The 21,744-nt window shown below is 48.3% G+C and overlaps 1 protein-coding gene across 1 annotated transcript in view; it reads left to right on the forward strand.

Annotated features, from left to right (window-relative positions):
- Window positions 1-7,962, forward strand: part of LYPLAL1 (lysophospholipase like 1) — a 181,980-nt gene extending 174,018 nt beyond the window's left edge. Inside the window, exon 5 of the mRNA XM_088481227.1 lies at window positions 4,781-7,962. Coding sequence (XP_088337353.1) covers window positions 4,781-5,017 — 237 coding nt within the window. The 3' untranslated portion in view covers window positions 5,018-7,962. The remainder of the gene's footprint in view (window positions 1-4,780) is intronic.
- The last annotated feature ends 13,782 nt before the right edge of the window (window positions 7,963-21,744 follow it).

Below are 21,744 nucleotides of genomic sequence, written 5' to 3' on the forward strand. Positions count from 1 at the left end.
AGTGATTTTCCCCTCCAGCTACAGTGTACCACGTGCAAAGTACCGTTAGCGGAGGGGGAGGGTAGCGCGGAGGGCCTTTGCCGGCAGTGTTTGTCCATGGCGCGGCCTATTACGGTTACAGCACCGGTACAGGAGCCGCCCTGGGCTTGTTTCGCTCAGGCGTTAACAGCTTTAGTGGGCCAGTTAGCTCCGCAGCCCGCGTTTACTCCGATGGGTTTGTCCCAGCAGTCTGTGGTGTCGTCACCCATGCAGGGGTTCCCACGACAATTGGTGGTACCCCACAGTCTCCCTATTTCCCCGCTCCCGGGTTCTCAGGAGCCAGCGTGGGTTAACTCCCTGACGAGTTCTGTACAGCACTTGTCGGATGTGTTGCAAGGGGAGTCTGTGATGCGGCCTCATAAAAGGCCGGTGGCGTCTCTGTCCGCTCCTTATGAGGATGACGAAGGGACGTCTGATGATGGGGAGATTCTGGATCCTTACGATCAGGAACCTTTCCATACTAAGGACGCTGATGCTAAGTCCAAAGTATATATTCCTGGACTTATTCGGGCGGTCCGCACAGCCTTGGTGATTGAGGACGAAGTTCCCCCAGCGGCTAAATCTAAGTATGCCTTTTTCAAAGATGTGAAGGGCGATGCCACAGTCTTTCCTCTTTCGGGTCAGTTGGTGGACCATTTAGAGGAGGCGTGGAAACAACCTGGCAAAAGATACCAGCCGCAGAGACGCCTGGCGGTGGCTTATCCGTTCGCGGATAATTATTTTGCTAAGTGTGAATCCCCTCCACAGGTGGATTCTCACGTGACCCGTCTTGTCCGTAGTGCCACATTGCCGATGCCATCCATGTCCTCCCTTAAGGATGCTACGGACCGCAAGGTAGAAATCTGCCTGAAGTCTGCTTATTCCCTTGCAGGGGGGGCAGCACGGCCGGCTATGGCCATTTGCTGGGTTGCCAGAGCGATGGAGCGCTGGGCGGATTCATTAGAGGCTTCTTTTGAATCCGACTGTCCGGCCGAACAGGCGGAGTTGATTGGCAATCTCCGTGATTCGGCCACCTACATCAACGAGGCGGCTCTAGACATTAGTACTCTGGTGTCTAGAATTTCTTCAGCAGCGGTAGCTGCTCGTCGCACCTTGTGGCTGCGATCCTGGAAGGCGGACGCAGATCCAAGAAAGGTCTGGAAGCGTTGCCGTTTACCGGAGAAGTTCTCTTCGGTCCGGATCTGGATAAGATTGTGGCCACGCTGGCGGCAGCCAAATCTGCTTGTCTCCCGTCGGCCGCTGCTCCTTCTGGTTCTGGACCATCGTCCTTTCGGTCATCTAGGGCCCAGGGCAGGCCCAAACCACAGTCGTTTCCTCGACAGGCTGGCCCTAAGAAATCGGTCAAGCCCCGGAAACAGGCATGGAGTACCAGACGTCCGGCCCCCAAGCCAGATGACAAGCCTGCGGCCTGACGGTCCGGGTCTCCCCTTGGGGGATCCCAGGGTGGGAGGCCGCCTGCTGCAGTTCTCCCGGTGTTGGTCGTTCACTACGACAGACACTTGGGTTCTGGAGGTGGTCTCTCACGGGTACGCCCTCTCCTTCCGGCACAGACCCCCGGCTCGATTCTTCACCACGGGTCTACCATCAGACCGGAACAAGGCTACGGAGCTGCGGAAGGTATTGCACACTATGCTCCAGGCTGGAGTTATAGTGCCTGTTCCATTCTCCCAGAGGGGCCAGGGTTTCTATTCAAATCTTTTTTTGGTACAGAAACCCAATGGGTCATATCGTCCGATTCTCAACCTCAAAGCACTCAACAAGTCTTTGCGGGTCCCGAAGTTTCGGATGGAGACCCTACGGTCCATCATTCTGGCGCTGGAACCTGGGGACTACATGGTGTCATTGAACTTACAGGACGCTATGGCGGTCATGGCGGCTTCTCTGCGGCTGCAAGGAGTCCGCATGTTGCCGTACTTGGACGACCTGTTATTGGTGGCAGGATCTCCAGAGCTCCTGTTACACCACTTGGACCTGACCATTGCACTGCTGCAATGGCACGGCTGGCTAATCAACTGGCAGAAGTCCACTCTAATCCCGTCTCGGAGGATTCTGCATCTTGGAGCCTTATTGGACTCGGGACAGCAAAGGATCTTCGTGACGGAGGACAAGATCTCTGCTTTACAGTCAAGGGTGCGCAGTTGTCTGCACAGCCGCCGGGTGTCCTTACACTCGGCGATGAGGTTACTGGGCTCCATGGTATCGGTGTTCGACATGGTGGAATACGCCCAGTTTCACTCCAGACCTCTGCAGCACCTGATCCTGTCCAAGTGGAACGGGCTGCCTCAGTCTCTGAAGTTCCAGACGATTGTGCTCACCCCGGAGGTTCGCCTGTCCCTTGCGTGGTGGTTAAAGACGACCCACCTCAACAAGGGACGTCCGTTCTGGGTTCCAAATTGGGTCCTGTTGACAACGGACGCCAGTCTTCGGGGCTGGGGAGCAGTTTCGGGTCCACACTTGTTCCAGGGCAGGTGGACACCGACAGAAGCGGAGCTTCCAATAAATATCTTGGAACTCCGTGCGGTCTTCAATGCTCTCCTGCAGGCACAGCGGTTTCTCCAGGGTCACCCGGTGCAGGTCCAGTCGGACAATGCTACCACCGTGGCCTACATAAACAGGCAAGGAGGAACTCGCAGTCGGGCGGCTCTCGTAGAGGTCTCTCGGATCCTGGTTTGGGCGGAGCGCAATCTTCCGGCCATATCAGCGGTCTTCATCCCGGGAGTGCTAAATTGGGAGGCAGACTTTCTAAGTCGCCAGGACGTTCATCCAGGGGAATGGTCCCTGCACCCGGACGTTTTTCAACTACTGGTGGACAGGTGGGGTCTTCCAGAAATCGACCTCATGGCGTCCCGGCACAACAACAAGTTGCCGGTGTACGGGTCTCGCACAAGAGACGAAGGGGCGTCTCTGGTGGATGCTCTGTCCGTCCGGTGGACGTTCAGGTTCGCATACCTGTTCCCTCCGGTCTCCCTTCTTCCACGGGTAATCCGGAAATTCAAACAGGAAGGAGGGACGCTCCTGTTGATAGCTCCCGCGTGGCCCAGACGGCACTGGTTCTCAGACCTTCAGGGTCTGTCCGTGGACAGTCCTCTGCGGTTGCCGCTACGACCGGACCTTCTGTCTCAGGGTCCTTGTCTTCACCCGGACCTGACTCGGCTGTCTTTGGCGGCGTGGCTGTTGAGACGGCCATGCTGAGGTCCTGGGGGTTTTCCAGCTCTGTGGTGCGTACCATGTTACGAGCTCGGAAACCGTCTTCCGCGAGGATATACCATCGCGTGTGGCATATGTTCTTCCAGTGGTGTCGACCGAGAGGTTATGCACCGCGGGAGTTTCGTCTGTCTCGGATTCTCGCCTTCCTGCAAGCGGGACTAGATCATGGGCTTCGCCTTGCTTCTTTGAAGGTACAGGTTTCGGCCCTATCTGTCTGGTTTCACCGTAGGATTGCTACAATCCCGGATGTGCGCACCTTTATGCAAGGTGTTCTCCGTATTCAGCCGCCCTTTGTTCCACCTGTGGCGCCTTGGGATTTGGCTGTGGTCCTGAGGGCTCTCCAAGGACCGCCGTTTGAACCACTGGGCTCAGTGGATATTAAATGGCTAACAGCTAAGACTGTTTTCCTTCTGGCCGTTGCTTCAGCCAGACGTGTTTCTGAGTTAGGGGCTCTTTCTTGTAGACCCCCTTTCTTGGTTTTTCATGGGAACAGGGCAGTGCTCCGCACTCGGCCCAAGTTTCTTCCCAAAGTTGTTTCCCAGTTTCATGTTAACGAGGAAATAGTTGTTCCGGCCTTTAACTCACCGGGTCTTTCCGTGGGTGAGGCCTCTTTGGATGTTGTGCGGGCCTTAAGGACTTATGTTGACCGCACTTCTTTGTTTAGGAAGTCGGACGCTTTGTTGTCCTCTATGGCTTCTGTAAAAAGGGTTGGCCTGCTTCAAAGCAAACTTTGGCAGCCTGGATCCGTATGGCTATTTCTGAAGCTTATCTTCATGAAGGCCTACCGGTCCCTCCTTCTCTGAAGGCTCATTCCACTAGGTCTGTGGGTCCTTCGTGGGCAGCTCGACGTGGTGCCTCGGCAGTTCAGATCTGCAAGGCTGCTACGTGGTCTTCTGTCCATACCTTCGTGAGGTATTACTGGTTTGACACCTTCGCCTCTCAGGATGCTTCCTTCGGGCGGCGGATTCTCCTTTCTGCACAGGAGCGTCCCCACCCTTAAAGGATACTGCTTTGGGACATCCCCAAGGTATCCTGTGGATACCCTATGGACCCTGAAGTAGAAAATATGAGATATGGTAAGAACTTACCCTTGTTATCTCTATTTCTACGAAGTCCATAGGGTTCCACAGGACTCCCGCCCTGTCGCACCTGTGCTGCAGATGGGCTTTGCTCTGGTCACCGGTTTTCCGTCTCCCTCTGGTGAGAATGTGATTCTTGTATGTGTCCAGATCTTTGTTCTCTCTCTTCCTTCTCCTCCTCCGGCCTATGGCTTGGTAACTAACTGAGGTGCCTTGGCCCGGGGGCGGGGTATAGGAGGGGGACCTAGTGCATCCTGGGAGGCTGAAAGCTTAACTCTTTGGTGCCCTGCGACTGACGTCACACCTATACCCCAAGGTATCCTGTGGAACCCTATGGACTTCGTAGAAATAGAGATAACAAGGGTAAGTTCTTACCATATCTCATATTATAGACCTGTATAGTCCTCTTCTTTGATTACGTTCTATTTCATTGTCTTGTTTTTTCAATCCATCAGGAACTTGAAGGAACGCCGCAGAGCCTTCCGGAGCTGTTCCAGTGCCACGGCCAGGCTGACCAGCTAGTCCTCCATCAGTGGGGCGAAGCCACGTGCGCGCTGTTAAAGCGTCTCGGCGTCCATTCCACATTCCATAGTTTTCCAAACCTTTTTCATGAACTCAGTCTGCAGGAATTACAGCAATTAAAGACTTGGATTGTACAAAAACTGAATTTTGAAATCTGTATAATAAAATAACAAGGAGCCAATGTAATAGGGTGAGAAGTGAGCAGCAATCTCTGACACTCTATATACTCTGCCAATGTCCGAGCGCAGAGAGCAGAGCGCAGACAGCAGAGAACAGCGCACAGAGCGCAGACAGCAGAGAACAGAGCGCAGACAGCAGAGAACAGAGCGCAGAGAACAGCGCGCAGAGAACAGAGCGCAGAGAACAGCGCACAGAGCGCAGAGAACAGAGAGCAGAGAACAGAGCGCAGAGAACAGAGAGCAGAGCGCAGAGAACAGAGAACAGAGCGCAGAGAACAAAGAACAGAGAGCAGAGCGCAAAGAACAGAGAGCAGAGCGCACTCGCATGTTTTTACACTCAAAAATTTCTCCCGATTTAAACTCTCATCCAGATGTTTTTCCATTTTGAAGATAAAACTCAACTAATGTGACCAATGTGATAATTACTGCTAAACTCTCCCATTTTCTACACTCACCCTATTACATTTGATGCTATTTCCTCCATTATGTCAGTGTGTATGTACTGTACAGTAATTTATATTGTATTTTACAAAGTAGCAAGGTCCAAATTGTATTGCTGGGTGGTTTCTTCGTGTTTCCTGGTGTCTGTGTGACGTTGTACAGTGACGAGCATGAGGCAGCTTTGTACATTACATCGCTGACTTATATACCCCTATAATTAAAGGTCCCTTACAAATCCTATGCAGTAAATAGATGCTCATATAAAAATGTCTGCAGTGTAAGTGGACGTTGCGATACCGCCATGATTACGCATGTCTGTATATAATAGGAGTGCAGGCCTAGTTGATATTACATTATTACCAGAAGGCTAGGAGTAAGCGCTCTGGGTGAGCAGGTAATGGCGTCTGCAGAGGTAATACACTGGGACAGCACGTGATGCAGCAGGTACGCTAATGTATAGAATAGCCATGAATAAACAAATGCTGCTATTGTGACTCTTCCCTACACACTTAGGGCCTAATTTATCAACGGGTGTTATTCTTGTTATCATTCATTACTAATCTTACACGGTGCTCCAGCCAATCCGCTCCTCAGTAACATATCTCATACACATGACCGTCAGGAGCTGATGATCGCTCGTTGATGAATCCCGGCCCTTAGTCCGGGTGTAGATTAGAAGGAAGATGTAAATGGCCATATTGCATGAACCAGCCACTGGACCTGGGCTTCCTGTGGACAATGTGATGCTGGTTGTGGTAGAAGCTCTCACAGTAGAAGATGCAGAGAGACCTGTGTGGTGTCCTAAGGGGGTAAAGCCTCAGATAAGTCGGATTTCATTATAATGCCATCGCCATCTTCATTACATTTTATTTCTAAGTCATTTGTACATTTCTGCCTATGGTGCCTTATTGGCTTGATATTGGGGGGAGTGCTGGGGTAACAGATGTCACGGCTTAGTGCTTCTGCCCATGTTGCAGATGATCATACCCCTGCTGACTGCCTGCCCAACATACAGCTGAGTTTTCTGTAGCCATAGAAGGGACAGCTGTGACGCTCTCAATGCTATATAGCAGCTCAGTGGGTGACTGCAAAGGCCCTGTATGGGATCCCATGCCAGTACCAGTACAACTCATCCCTGTACCAGGACAACTACTGAGAAATATGGCCACTGGTCACAGAATAGGACTTAGAGGCACTGTATGAGATCTCCACAACCCATGCCAGTACCAGGACAGCTACTGAGAAATATGGCCATCGGTCACAGAATAGGACTTAGAGGCACTGTATGAGATCTCCACAACCCATGCCAGTACCAGGACAGCCACTGAGAAATATGGCCATCGGTCACAGAATAGGACTTAGAGGCACTGTATGAGATCTCCACAACCCATGCCAGTACCAGGACAGTTTAACTGGGAGAAGCGATAAACCTGTTGCCAGACATTTTCATGGAAAAAATCATCAGGCAGCATCTCTAAGATGCAAATGAATCGATTGGATTCCCCCTCAGCCAGGCTGTGATACGTAGGGAAAGTTACTGGATCCATAATTTGGATACTGTCATGCCGAGAGCCTTAAATGAACATAATCCTTTAAATGTTTTTTTATAGGGCTTGTAACTGTTTGTTATACTTAGATTTGTTAAGTTTCAATTCTTTATTAAGTGGTTTCCCTTCTCCGTCTATCAATGTAATCTTTCATGTAGACATTGTATTCATCAGTGTGCCATATAAAATATAATAATATAATGTGTTTATGATCATGTATAACTAATATCAGTATGTCCGCTATCATATACATTTCTGTCAGTCATATCAGGTTCCCTTGCTGTCACCAATATTTATTAACATGAGCTGTCATCTAACGCAGCGCTTGTACTGTTTTCTGATACATTATATAGACCCCACTCGCATTAAACCAGCTTCAACCGGTTGCTTGGTTACTATAGTCCGCTTGCTTCTCAGTGACGAACACGGAAGTGGATGCACGACATCCACGTGTTTCCGGTCTGGCGGCTTATAGCCGTGATCAGACCCTTTATCCCACAAGCAGCCTGGGACAGCGTGTAGACATTGTATCGGGGAAGACACGCCAGACGCTGCTGCTGTTTGGAGTCCCCACTAGCGAACATCACACCAGGTAAGCCAGGTTATCATATACCTGATACATTATCATTCAATCTGCTTACATAGCCACTTACTACATCATGGTGATTTATTTTAGGTCCTGATGTTTATTATGGACCTTGTCCATCGCGCTGCTATTTTTCTCATGCATTCAGGTACTTATATATTTTTGTCTTATATGATATTTTATATGCATTCTGGCACTTGTGGTTTAGTTCACGAACACTGACGTGTGTATATATATGCTAAGCTAAAATAATACTCTCCTGTCCATTATAAAACCAGTCTAGGCCTCATGCAGCTGGCGCAGTCGGTAAAGTACAAATACTTTTACAAAAATGGTGGTTGTCCAATAAAAACACATTTCTATAACTAAACTGTTGTTTCAAAGAGTAAAAATTGTTCTTTTAATCATTAAGTTAAATAAAGGACAGTCCACAACCTTTCATCCGAATGTAGTGATGAGAAATGCTGATTATATGAGGCGGCAATGGCGCACATTGTATCGGGGAAGGAACACCATGTGAGGCGGCAATGGTGCACATTGTATCGGGGAAGGAACACCATGTGAGGCGGCAATGGTGCACATTGTATCGGGGAAGGAACACCATGTGAGGCGGCAATGGCAGATATTGTATCGGGGAAGGAACAACGTGTGAGGCGGCAATGGCGCATATTGTATCGGGGAAGGAACACCGTGTGAGGCGGCAATGGCGCACATTGTATCGAGGAAAGAACACCGCGTGAGGCGGCAATGGTGCACATTGTATCGGGGATGGAACACCATGTGAGGCGGCAATGGCGCATATTGTATCGGGGAAGGAACACCGTGTAAAGCAGCAATGGCAGATATTGTATCGGGGAAGGAACACCGTGTGAGGCGGCAATGGCACATATTGTATCTGGGAAGGGACACCGTGTGAGGCGGCAATGGCGCACATTGTATCGAGGAAAGAACACCGCGTGAGGCGGCAATGGTGCACATTGTATCGGGGATGGAACACCATGTGAGGCGGCAATGGCGCATATTGTATCGGGGAAGGAACACCGTGTAAAGCAGCAATGGCAGATATTGTATCGGGGAAGGAACACCGTGTGAGGCGGCAATGGCGCATATTGTATCTGGGAAGGGACACCGTGTGAGGCGGCAATGGCGCACATTGTATCGAGGAAAGAACACCGCGTGAGGCGGCAATGGTGCACATTGTATCGGGGATGGAACACCATGTGAGGCGGCAATGGCGCACATTTTATCGGGGAAGGAACACCGTGTGAGGCGGCAATGGCAGACATTGTATCAGGGAAGGAACACCGTGTGAGGCGGCAATGGGGCACATTGTATCGGGGAAGGAACACCGTGTAAAGCAGCAATGGCAGATATTGTATCGGGGAAGGAACACCGTGTGAGGCGGCAATGGCGCATATTGTATCTGGGAAGGGACACCGTGTGAGGCGGCAATGGCGCACATTGTATCGAGGAAAGAACACCGCGTGAGGCGGCAATGGTGCACATTGTATCGGGGATGGAACACCATGTGAGGCGGCAATGGCGCACATTTTATCGGGGAAGGAACACCGTGTGAGGCGGCAATGGCAGACATTGTATCAGGGAAGGAACACCGTGTGAGGCGGCAATGGGGCACATTGTATCGGGGAAGGAACACCGTGTAAAGCAGCAATGGCAGATATTGTATCGGGGAAGGAACACCGTGTGAGGCGGCAATGGCGCATATTGTATCTGGGAAGGGACACCGTGTGAGGCGGCAATGGCGCACATTGTATCGAGGAAAGAACACCGCGTGAGGCGGCAATGGTGCACATTGTATCGGGGATGGAACACCATGTGAGGCGGCAATGGCGCACATTTTATCGGGGAAGGAACACCGTGTGAGGCGGCAATGGCAGACATTGTATCAGGGAAGGAACACCGTGTGAGGCGGCAATGGGGCACATTGTATCGGGGAAGGAACACCGTGTGAGGCAGCAATGGCAGATATTGTATCGGGGAAGGAACACCGTGTGAGGCGGCAATGGCGCATATTGTATCGGGGAAGGAACACCGTGTGAGGCGGCAATGGCAGATATTGTATCGGGGAAGGAACACCATGTGAGGCGGCAATGGCGCACATTGTATCGGGGAAGGAACACCGTGTGAGGCGGCAATGGCGCATATTGTATCTGGGAAGGAACACCGTGTGAGGCGGCAATGGCGCACATTGTATCGAGGAAAGAACACCGCGTGAGGCGGCAATGGTGCACATTGTATCGGGGATGGAACACCATGTGAGGCGGCAATGGCGCACATTTTATCGGGGAAGGAACACCGTGTGAGGCGGCAATGGCAGACATTGTATCAGGGAAGGAACACCGTGTGAGGCGGCAATGGGGCACATTGTATCGGGGAAGGAACACCGTGTGAGGCAGCAATGGCAGATATTGTATCGGGGAAGGAACACCGTGTGAGGCGGCAATGGCGCATATTGTATCGGGGAAGGAACACCGTGTGAGGCGTCAATGGCGCACATTGTATCGGGGAAGGAACACCGTGTGAGGCGGCAATGGCGCACATTGTATCAGGGAAGGAACACCGTGTGAGGCGGCAATGGCGCACATTGTATCAGGGAAGGAACACCGCGTGAGGCGGCAATGGCGCACATTGTATCAGGGAAGGAACACCGCGTGAGGCGGCAATGGCGCACATTGTATCGAGGAAAGAACACCGCGTGAGGCGGTAATGGTGCACATTGTATCAGGGAAGGAACACCGTGTGAGGCGGCAATGGCGCACATTGTATCGAGGAAAGAACACCGTGTGAGGCGGCAATGGCGCAAATTGTATCGGGGAAGGAACACCGTGTGAGGCGGCAATGGCGCACATTGTATCGGGGAAGGAACACCGTGTGAGCCGGCGATGGCGCACATTGTATCGGGGAAGTAACACCGTGTGAGGCGGCAATGGCGCACATTGTATCGGGGAAGTAACACCGTGTGAGGCGGCAATGGCGCACATTGTATCGGGGAAGGAGCACCGTGCGAGGCATCATTGGCGCACATTGTATCAGGGAAGGAACACAGTGTAAGGCGGCAATTGCGCACATATCTGGGAAGGAACACCACGTGAGGCATCATTGGCTCACATTATATCGGGGAAGGAACACCGTGTGAGCCAGCAATGGTGCACATTGTATCGGGGAAGGAACACCGTGCGAGGCATCATTGGCGCACTTTGTATCAGGGAAGGAACACCGTGTAAGGCGGCAATGGTGCACAATGTATCTGGGAAGGAACACCGTGTGAGGCATCATTGGCGCACATTGTATCGGGGAAGGAACACCGTGTGAGGCATCATTGGCGCACATTGTATCAGGGAAGGAACACCGTGTGAGGCATCATTGGCGCACATTGTATCAGGGAAGGAACACCGCGTGAGGCGGCAATGGCAGATATTGTATCAGGGAAGGAACACCGTGTAAGGCGGCAATGGCGCACATTGTATCGTGGAAGGAACACCGTGTGAGGCGGCAATGGCGCACATTGTATCAGGGAAGGAACACCGTGTGAGGCGGCAATGGCGCACATTGTATCGGGGAAGGAACACCGTGTGAGCCAGCAATGGCGCACATTGTATCGGGGAAGGAGCACCGTGCGAGGCATCATTGGCGCACATTGTATCAGGGAAGGAACACCGTGTAAGGCGGCAATGGCACACAATGTATCTGGGAAGGAACACCACGTGAGGCATCATTGGCGCACATTGTATCGGGGAAGGAACACCGTGTGAGGCATCATTGGCGCACATTGTATCAGGGAAGGAACACCGTGTAAGGCGGCAATGGCGCACATTGTATCAGGGAAGGAACACCGTGTAAGGCGGCAATGGCGCACAATGTATCTGGGAAGGAACACCACGTGAGGCATCATTGGCGCACATTGTATCGGGGAAGGAACACCACGTGAGGCATCATTGGCGCACATTGTATCGGGGAAGGAACACCGTGTGAGGCATCATTGGCGCACATTGTATCGGGGAAGGAACACCGTGTGAGGCATCATTGGCGCACAATGTATCGGGGAAGGAACACTGTGTGACGCATCATTGGCGCACAATATATCGGGGAAGGAACACCGTGGATAGTTTTATTTTCTGTTGTCATTTATCCTATTCCTCAACTACAGTATTTGGAGCAAATGCAAAATAAGTAACAGAAATGATGAAATGGAAAAGGACGTTATACCGCCTGGGTCACTGAGGGTTTTGTGTTTTACTGCAAATTCTATGTAATAAAAACCATTTTTCTGGTTTTCATATGACTTGAAAATTTGTCTGAACGCAATATTGCCATAGAGCCTAATATGGTGCGGAGGTTCCTAAATGACTACAGACACGTGTTATAGGGTCATGGTCCTTGTCATTGTTTATAATATTAATATGTTGCTTTTCGCCCAATGACCGTCAAAGCACTTAGCATTACAGCTGCTACAACTTAATCAGGCACCGGCATTTCCGCGGTCACATGGTTGGGCTCCAGGCCACGGTGATTATTATCTGAGGGTGGACAGTTCTGTTATGAGAAAGCAATGTACTGTACATATGAGAGAGAACTAAATATTAATGAGAGAAATACAGATAAAATTCATAGATCACTTCCATAATTATTCATGGGAAATACAGTGGATTACAATTGAGGCAGGAATCGCACTGTTACTGTTTAGCGTTACTGCATCCAACAGGCCCCCCTGTAACATGGACTTTTGTCCAGGAATGATGACGTGTTGCCTCTTTCTGAGAACTGATTTTTGGAGGGAAAAATCCGAACTCTGCGTGCAAATTCGAACCTATCCGAGCCTGCACATCCCTAAAATATATATATATTTATTAGTGGCTGCAGCCTTTTCTCCAGTGCTGACAAGACTGGTAAATGTATATAAGCTGTACAGGAGAGCAGTGTGGGAAGGAGAACACCACCTGGAAATACAACCGTGACTGGGGGCTCTCCTACTGTATATATACTCTGCATAGACCTTCATGCAATCATGTGCAGTTTTAAATGTATGTGATATTTCATCTCTTGCATAGATTTGTTTTTACATGTATAGTCTATATTGTTCAGTGAAGCATAATTTATGGTATATATTTGGCCTAGTTTTTGCTCCAACTCAGAGCACTTTGTCTTAATCAAGGATACCACTCCTTTATATTCAGTATAGGGGCAGCTGGGGTTAAAAGCACCAAGTGTGATAACAACAGTTAATCAAACAGTTGAACAAACATTGACCAACATCTAAGGTAATTTCAGATTAAAAAACTAATCTCCTTAAAATTTGTCTAAAAGTAATTTGTCTAATACTCACCATGTAATACACATTTATTTTCCTCAAAACTATTCTTTATATTTTCTCTATAATATATAACATAATTAACTCTCCCTCTATCTCCCCTCTCCCTCTATCTCCCCTCTCCCTCTATCTCTCCCTCTATCTCCACTCTCCCTCTATCTCCCCTCTCCTTCTATTATTATTATTATCCTTTATTTATATCTTATATATTCTATCTCCCCTCTCCCTCTATCTCTCCCTCTATCTCCCCTCCCTCTATCTCTCCTTCTATCTCCCCTCTCCCTCTATCTCCCCTCTCCCTCTATCTCTCCCTCTATCTCCCCTCTCCCTCTATCTCCCCTCTCCCTCTATCTCTCCCTCTATCTCCCCTCTCCCTCTATCTCCCCTCTCCCTCTATCTCCCCTCTATCTCCCCTCTCCCTCTATCTCCTCTCTCTCTCTATCTCTCCCTCTATCTCCCCTCTCCCTCTATCTCCTCTCTCCCTCTATCTCCTCTCCCTCTATCTCCTCTCTCTATCTCTCCTCTCCCTCTATCTCCCCTCTCCCTCTATCTCCCCTCTCCCTCTATCTCCCCTCTCCCTCTATCTCCCCTCTCCCTCTATCTCCCCTCTCCCTCTATCTCCCCTCTCCCTCTATCTCTCCTCTCCCTCTATCTCCCCTCTCCCTCTATCTCCCCTCTCTCTCTATCTCCCCTCTATCTCCCCTCTCCCTCTATCTCTCCCTCCATCTCCCCTCTCCCTCTATCTCTCCCTCCATCTCCCCTCTCCCTCTATCTCCCCTCTCTCTCTATCTCCCCTCTCCCTCTATATCTCCCTCTATCTCCCCTCTCCCTCTATCTCTCCCTCTATCTCCACTCTTCCTCTATCTCCCCTCTCCCTCTATCTCTCCCTCTATCTCCACTCTTCCTCTATCTCCCCTCTCCCTCTATCTCTCCCTCTATCTCCACTCTTCCTCTATCTCCCCTCTCTCTCTATCTCCCCTCTCTCTCTATCTCCCCTCTCCCTCTATATCTCCCTCTATCTCCCCTCTCCCTCTATCTCCACTCTCCCTCTATCTCCCCTCTCTATCTCCCCTCTCCCTCTATATCTCCCTCTATCTCTCCCTCTATCTCCACTCTCCCTCTATCTCCACTCTCCCTCTATCTCCCCTCTCCCTCTATCTCTCCCTCTATCTCCCCTCTCCCTCTATCTCCCCTCTCCCTCTATCTCCCCTCTCCCTCTATCTCCCCTCTCCCTCTATCTCCCCTCTCCCTCTATCTCCTCTCTCTATCTCCCCTCTCCCTCTATCTCCTCTCTCCCTCTATCTCACCTTTCCCTCTTATCTCCCCTCTCTGGGCACACTGCCGCCTTATTTATTCACTCATCTCCTCTTAAAACCCATGAGCTTTATTTTCATCATACACTGACTATTACAGCCTCATTGTGTCACTATAAATAACTTAACACACCTACAACTATATCTACTTCTCTATCCTTCTGTTTTTATTATCTGGTGACATATCACCAAATCCAGGCCCCCCACACACACACAGCGGATTTACTATGGAATAAATATCCTGCAAACCCCACGTGTCCCCCATCACCCTCCAAATCAATAAATGTGCCTTATAGAATCCACACTCTATCTCACTCTATCACAACTTATCATTATTTTCCATCTGAACATCTCTGTACAAGAACTACTTTCACCAATTTCTACATTTACCTGAGACTGCTGGTGCAGACCTTTACCATACAGTAACAACCATGGCATTCCCCAGACACCTACAGTAACAACCATGGCTTTCCCCAGACACCTACAGTAACAACCATGGCTTTCCCCAGACACCTACAGTAACAATCATGGCTTTCTCCAGACACCTACAGTAACAACCATGGCTTTCCCCAGACACCTACAGTAACAACCATGGCTTTCCCCAGACACCTACAGTAATAACCATGGCTTTCCCCAGACACCTACAGTAACAACCATGGCTTTCCACAGACACCTACAGTAACAACCATGGCTTTCCCCAGACACCTACAAATACTGTCATATAAAGTAGAATGTCAGAGGTGTAATCTTACTTGCTCACATAATGTAAAACGAATCCACCCATCTGTCATTCTAACCCTCTGTTCCATGCTCACTGTCTACCCCATCTGTGTCACCCCTGTCTGTGTGCCCTTTCCCTTTAGAATGTAAGCTCTCACGAGCAGGGCCCTCTTCCCTCATGTGCTTTTCCTTCCTTTACTTATATTATCTACTCTATACTCCTTATACCAGCACCTAACCCTACTCTATAATCCTTATAACAGCACCTAACCCTACTCTATACTCCTTATACCAGCACCTAACCCTACTCTATACTCCTTATAACAGCACCTAACGCTACTCTATACTCCTTATACCAGCACCTAACCCTACTCTATACTCCTTATACCAGCACCTAACCCTACTCTATACTCCTTATACCAGCACCTAACCCTACTCTATACTCCTTATACCAGCACCTAACCCTACTCTATACTCCTTATACCAGCACCTAACCCTACTCTATACTCCTTATACCAGCACCTAACCCTACTCTATACTCCTTATACCAGCACCTAACCCTACTCTATACTCCTTATACCAGCACTTAACCCTACTCTATACTCTTTATACCAGCACTTAACCCTACTCTATACTCCTTATACCAGCACCTAACCCTACTCTATACTCCTTATACCAGCACCTAACCCTACTCTATACTCCTTATACCAGCACCTAACCCTACTCTATACTCCTTATACCAGCACCTAACCCTACTCTATACTCCTTATACCAGCACTTAACCCTACTCTATACTCCTTATAACAGCACCTAACCCTACTCTATACTCCTTATACCAGCACTTAACCCTACTCTATACTCCTTATACCAGCACCTAACCCTACTCTATACTCCTTATAACAGCACCTAACCCTACTCTATACTCCTTATACCAGCACCTAACCCTACTCTATACTCCTTATACCAGCACCTAACCCTACTCTATACTCCTTATAACAGCACCTAACCCTACTCTATACTCCTTATAACAGCACCTAACCCTACTCTATACTCCTTATAACAGCACCTAACCCTACTCTATACTCCTTATACCAGCACCTAACCCTACTCTATACTCCTTATACCAGCACCTAACCCTACTCTATACTCCTTATACCAGCACCTAATCCTACTCTATACTCCTTATACCAGCACCTAACCCTACTCTATACTCCTTATACCAGCACCTAACCCTACTCTATACTCCTTATACCAGCACCTAACCCTACTCTATACTCCTTATAACAGCACCTAACCCTACTCTATACTCCTTATAACAGCACCTAACCCTACTCTATACTCCTTATACCAGCACCTAACCCTACTCTATACTCCTTATACCAGCACCTAATCCTTGACTTTTGCCATCCTGCTACTGTTGCAGCAATGTTTATATACCATGTACTTGCCCTGCAATGTCTTGTTCTGTTCAACTGTTTATGTACTGTTTATGTACTGTTTCTGTATTGTTTATGTACTGTTTCTGTACTGTTTATGTACTGTTTATGTACTTTGTTTTTCTACTTGTTAGGCGCTGCGTAACCCTTGTGGCGCCATATAAATAAAGGCTAATAATGACTACTGGATTGTGGTCCGCAGGTAGGAGAAGGACCCTGAGCTTTCTTCAACCATCGCATAGTGATGACTCGTATGATGAGCCCAATTTTTGCGATTAACAGGCATTGGGGCAGTTTTGTAAATTTAGCCGTCCGATATTAAAACTGCAATTATTTAAAAGGCAAAACTACAGCACCAGCTAAATTTAAGGAATAGCACCGCTTCCTGCAACTTGCAGGCCGTTCTGTTTAGGCCACAAAGTTTTTACTGATTAACCGATCAAATTGTGCAAACTATGTATACAAAGCAGAATGCAGCCTTTTGTAGAAAATATATCTTAAATAGAGGCTGCCGTAAAAATCCCCAAATTCCCTCAAGCAGAAAGTGCTATAGAATTCACACAGTGGTATCTGCCTTATATAGGCCACCGGTATTGGCAGGAGAGATGGATGTCACGTTGCCAGATGGACTGAACACTACTGGCGTACATGCATGCATGTGTATGTGTATATATATATATATATATATATATATTGTGGTATAAGCACTGGAGAAGTCTGGGATGGCATATATGTGTGTCCCAGATTCCTATCATGTGTTTTTAAAAACCCCAGGAAAAGTCTGTTATGCCAAACAGACCAGAAGAGTCGGCTTTTGGTAAAAGCCGGATAATGGGTACTAGGGGTGTGGATGTGAGAAGAGAAGGGAGGGCTCCATCCACAGGCCATTCCAGGTGGTGGGTCTTTCAGTCTGAGAGCAGGCTGATTAGTAGTTGCACCTGGAAGTGGCTCAGATAAGCTGTTAGGTTTTGGTTGAGTGTCTCACATACACTGGGGGAGAAATAGACACTGAGGTTTGTTCAGAGACCCTGTGATATATGAAAGTGCTGTGTTTGTGGTAAGGCCCTGCCACTTGTGGAGAGGGAATAACCTGTCTAGTTAGTGCCCAGACGGGCTAGGATTTATTTTTATGTTTTGTTTATTTTGTTGTGTATGTTGCACAATATAACTGGTACCGACCATCTTGCACGAAAACCCTGGACTGGTGTGCTGTATCCTGGCTGCTGTGTGTAAGGAGGTGTCCATCTACCCCAGGAGAGGGACCCCCTACCCCGACTTAATCACAATATATATATATCTGCTTATCAGAGTTTAACCCCTTGCCCTACATGTAGGGACTTGACAGGACACCTCTTTCTCAATGTTTCAATGTATTGTCCTGAGGAATCTGCAATACATTGAAACATCTTTAAATAGGTGCTGCCGCCTTTACTATTTATATACTAGCTGGGATACTCGGCATTGCCCGGGTTGAAGACTGGACCCTGAAGTACACCTGCAGCCTTTATTTGTTTACATTGTTCTCATCTATAACCTCATTCTGTTGATCCTGAAAAGGAGCGCACTGTGTGCTAAAATGTATGCAAACAGTGGCGTAATTACCGTGGGTGCAAGGTGTGCGGCTGCTATGTTGCCCGAGCTACCTCTATGCCCCGCTGCTCCCCCTGCACCCAGTCATGCACACAAGTTGGGGTCCAGTTAGGGCCGGCGAGGGGGGCCCGGATGTCAGCAATGTTGATTTGGTGCCAACCCACCAGATAATTACAGCTGGTGCACTGGCATGCAGTCAGGGAGAGACAGCACCGCTGGTCACGAGGCAATCAGATCTCGCGGACTGTCAGCCAATCAGCAGTGGCGGCTCCTGATTGGGTACTGGTCTGCAAGCTCTGATTGGCTCGCGACCGGTGCCAGATTCAAATTGCGCAGGTGCTGTCTGTCCATGTCTGCCGCTGCCTGCTGGTGTGCCAGCTGTAATTAGCTGGCAGCCCAGGCCAAAATCTACACCTGCTGGCTGCTGATGGCACACGGGGAGGTTAGAGGCTGCTGGAGGGACATTGGGAGGTGATTTGCTGGGGTTCATAATGTGTAAGAGGCTCTACTGTTATGTGTAATAATGTGTATATGGGTCACTACTACTATGGCATAATATGCAAAGGGCATTATGTGGTATAATGTGTAAGGGGCATTACTGTGGTATAATGTGTAAGGGGCATTACTGTGACATAATGTGTAAGAGGCATTACTGTGACATAATGTGTAAGAGGCCTTACTGTGACATAATGTGTAAGGGGAATTACTGTGGCATAATGTGTAAGGGGCCTTACTGTGGCATAATGTGTAAGGGGCATTACTGTGGCATAATGTGTAAGGGGCCTTACTGTGGCATAATGTGTAAGGGGCATTACTGTGACATAATGTGTAAGGGGCATTACTGTGACATAATGTGTAAGAGGCCTTAGTGTGACATAATGTGTAAGGGGCCTTACTGTGACATAATGTGTAAGGGGTATTACTGTGACATAATGTGTATGGGGAATTACTGTGACATAATGTGTAAGGGACATTACTGTGACATAATGTGTAAGGGGCATTACTGTGACATGATGTGTAAGGGGCATTACTGTGACATGATGTGTAAGGGGCATTACTGTGACATAATGTGTAAGGGGCATTACTGTGACATAATGTGTAAGAGGCCTTACTGTGACATAATGTGTAAGGGGCATTACTGTGACATAATGTGTAAGGGACCTTACTGTGACATAATGTGTAAGGGGTATTACTGTGACATAATGTGTAAGGGGCATTACTGTGATATAATGTGTAAGGAGCATTACTGTGACATAATGTGTAAGGAGCATTACTGTGACATAATGTGTAAGGGGCATTACTGTGACATAATGTGTAAGGGGCATTACTGTGACATGATGTGTAAGGGGCATTACTGTGGTATAATGTGTAAGGGGCATTACTGTGGTATAATGTGTAAGGGGCATTACTGTGACATAATGTGTAAGGTGCATTACTGTGACATGATGTGTAAGGGGCATTACTGTGACATGATGTGTAAGGGGCATTACTGTGACATAATGTGTAAGGGGCATTACTGTGACTTAATGTGTAAGGGGCATTACTGTGACATGATGTGTAAGGGGCATTACTGTGACATGATGTGTAAGGGGCATTACTGTGACATAATGTGTAAGGGGCATTACTGTGACATAATGTGTAAGGGGCATTACTGTGACATAATGTGTAAGGGGCCTTACTGTGACATAATGTGTAAGGGGCATTACTGTGACATAATGTGTAAGGGGCATTACTGTGACATAATGTGTAAGGGGCATTACTGTGACATAATGTGTAAGGGGCATTACTGTGACATAATGTGTAAGGGGCTTTACTGTGGTATAATGTGTAAGGGGCATTACTGTGACATAATGTGTAAGGGACACTACTGTGACATAATGTGTAAGGGGCATTATGTGGTATAATGTGTAAGGGGCATTACTGTTACTTAATGTGTAAGGGGCATTACTGTGACATAATGTGTAAGGGGCATTACTGTGACATAATGTGTAAGGGGCATTACTGTGACATAATGTGTAAGGAGCATTACTGTGACATAATGTGTAAGGGGCATTACTGTATTGCATAATGTGTATAAGGGGTACTACTGTGTGGCATAACCTGAATGGGCTCTCTGGCATATTCTGAATGGGGTCTGTGTGGGGGCAAATGTATGTGGGGTGGTATCCCTGGGGGGGGGGGTCCTTTTTAAGATTTTGCTTTGTGGCCCACAAACTTCTAGTTATGCCCTTGCATGCAAATGCAGCGACTCTGGATTTAATATGAACTTGCATGAATTATTAAGTTTGCTCAGATTGAGGTTAATATACTTTTGTAGCTTTCTAACAGGGTTTTAGCAGACTGCTACTTTCGACTGGAGCCTGTGTCCCCATTTTTAGCAATTGTGTGACAGTGTGTGGCCCTGATGAAGTTCAAACCTAGGCAAAAACCTAATCCTGGTCAAACTACACCACCATGCCAAGTTTGGTGGAGCTAGGTCTAAAACTGGTCGTGCATAAAGGACAATAAGATGGGCAGTCAGACAGGCTTTCTGGCTTATTATATAGATAAATATGTATAGACACATGCTCTGGATTCCAGATGTTTGCATGAAAGAGATTTGTAGATGGGTCTGCAGGCCAATGGGTTGTATTCGGTCCATATTACACTTTCTCTTGTAAACTTCTGATCCTGAAATGTAGAAATTCTGTTTTTATTGGGAGTCTGTTTGGAAAGTAATAATGGAAAATGCTGTAGCAACCACTCTGCCGTAATATTATGTTTGGTACTGAGCTACATAGAGGTCAGACGCTGCAGTGGACACCAGCACGCTGCGCTTATATCTCTCAAACAAATATATTCTGTTAGCCGCAGAGTTTACCCCTGCGATATTCAATAAAGCGCCACATCCCTACGTGTTAAGCCCCAGAGGCTGCACTTAAGGCAGATTTGTTTTTTCTCGCAGCAATGGGAGCTTAATGTGCAGGGAAACTCAGTCCAGCATTCAATACGGAATCTATTGGGTAATGTGCGCTACCCGCAGGTTAACCGTGCAGGGAAATTGTCTAATTATTAAGTAGCTCCGGCCTGCCTTAGTGCAAGTCCCGCAGATAATTTTTATGTAGCAAAATAAACAAAATCATAAGAATAAATCCTAGCCTGTCTGGCTCTAACTATACATATGTATCTCTATGGGTGGGGGGACCTAATGCCCAACTCACACAAAACAGCTTTTAAAGAGAGCACTTACATAAAGCCATAGCAGTGTCTCAACAGGTCTGTCAGTCTGGTCCCCAGGTAGTGAGAGGCTGCCCATAGAAACTGACACACCTTTTTATCAGCCTCTCACTGGTGGTATGGCAATCAAGTCTGTTAATTACCTGGATACAGTAGTTACCACATAGAAGTTAAGAAGCTGGGACATACAGTATATGGAATCGGTAAGATATACCGGTGGATGGGATGCCAGCGGTCAGAAGACCAACAGTGACATCCCAATCTTCATTGTCCTGACAGTGGCTCCCCCTCTCTCCCCCAACCCTCCCCCATGGTGCCTAACCCTAGCCTGCCCTTGGTGGTAGCTAACCTTAACCTCCCCTCAGTGGTGCATAAACCCCCCTTCCTGCACCTTAAACCTAACCCTCCAGGGATGGTGCCTAACCCTAACCTCCCCTGCTGGTGCTTAACCCCCCCCCTCCCTGCAGCATAACCCTAACCCCCCCTTCCCACACCTTAAACCTAACCCTTCCGGGGTGGTGCCAAACCTTTCCCGCTGGT

This window comes from Taudactylus pleione, unplaced genomic scaffold (genome assembly GCF_031769625.1).
Source record: "Taudactylus pleione unplaced genomic scaffold, aTauple2 ptg000267l, whole genome shotgun sequence".
In the NCBI taxonomy this organism is placed as follows: domain Eukaryota; kingdom Metazoa; phylum Chordata; class Amphibia; order Anura; family Myobatrachidae; genus Taudactylus; species Taudactylus pleione.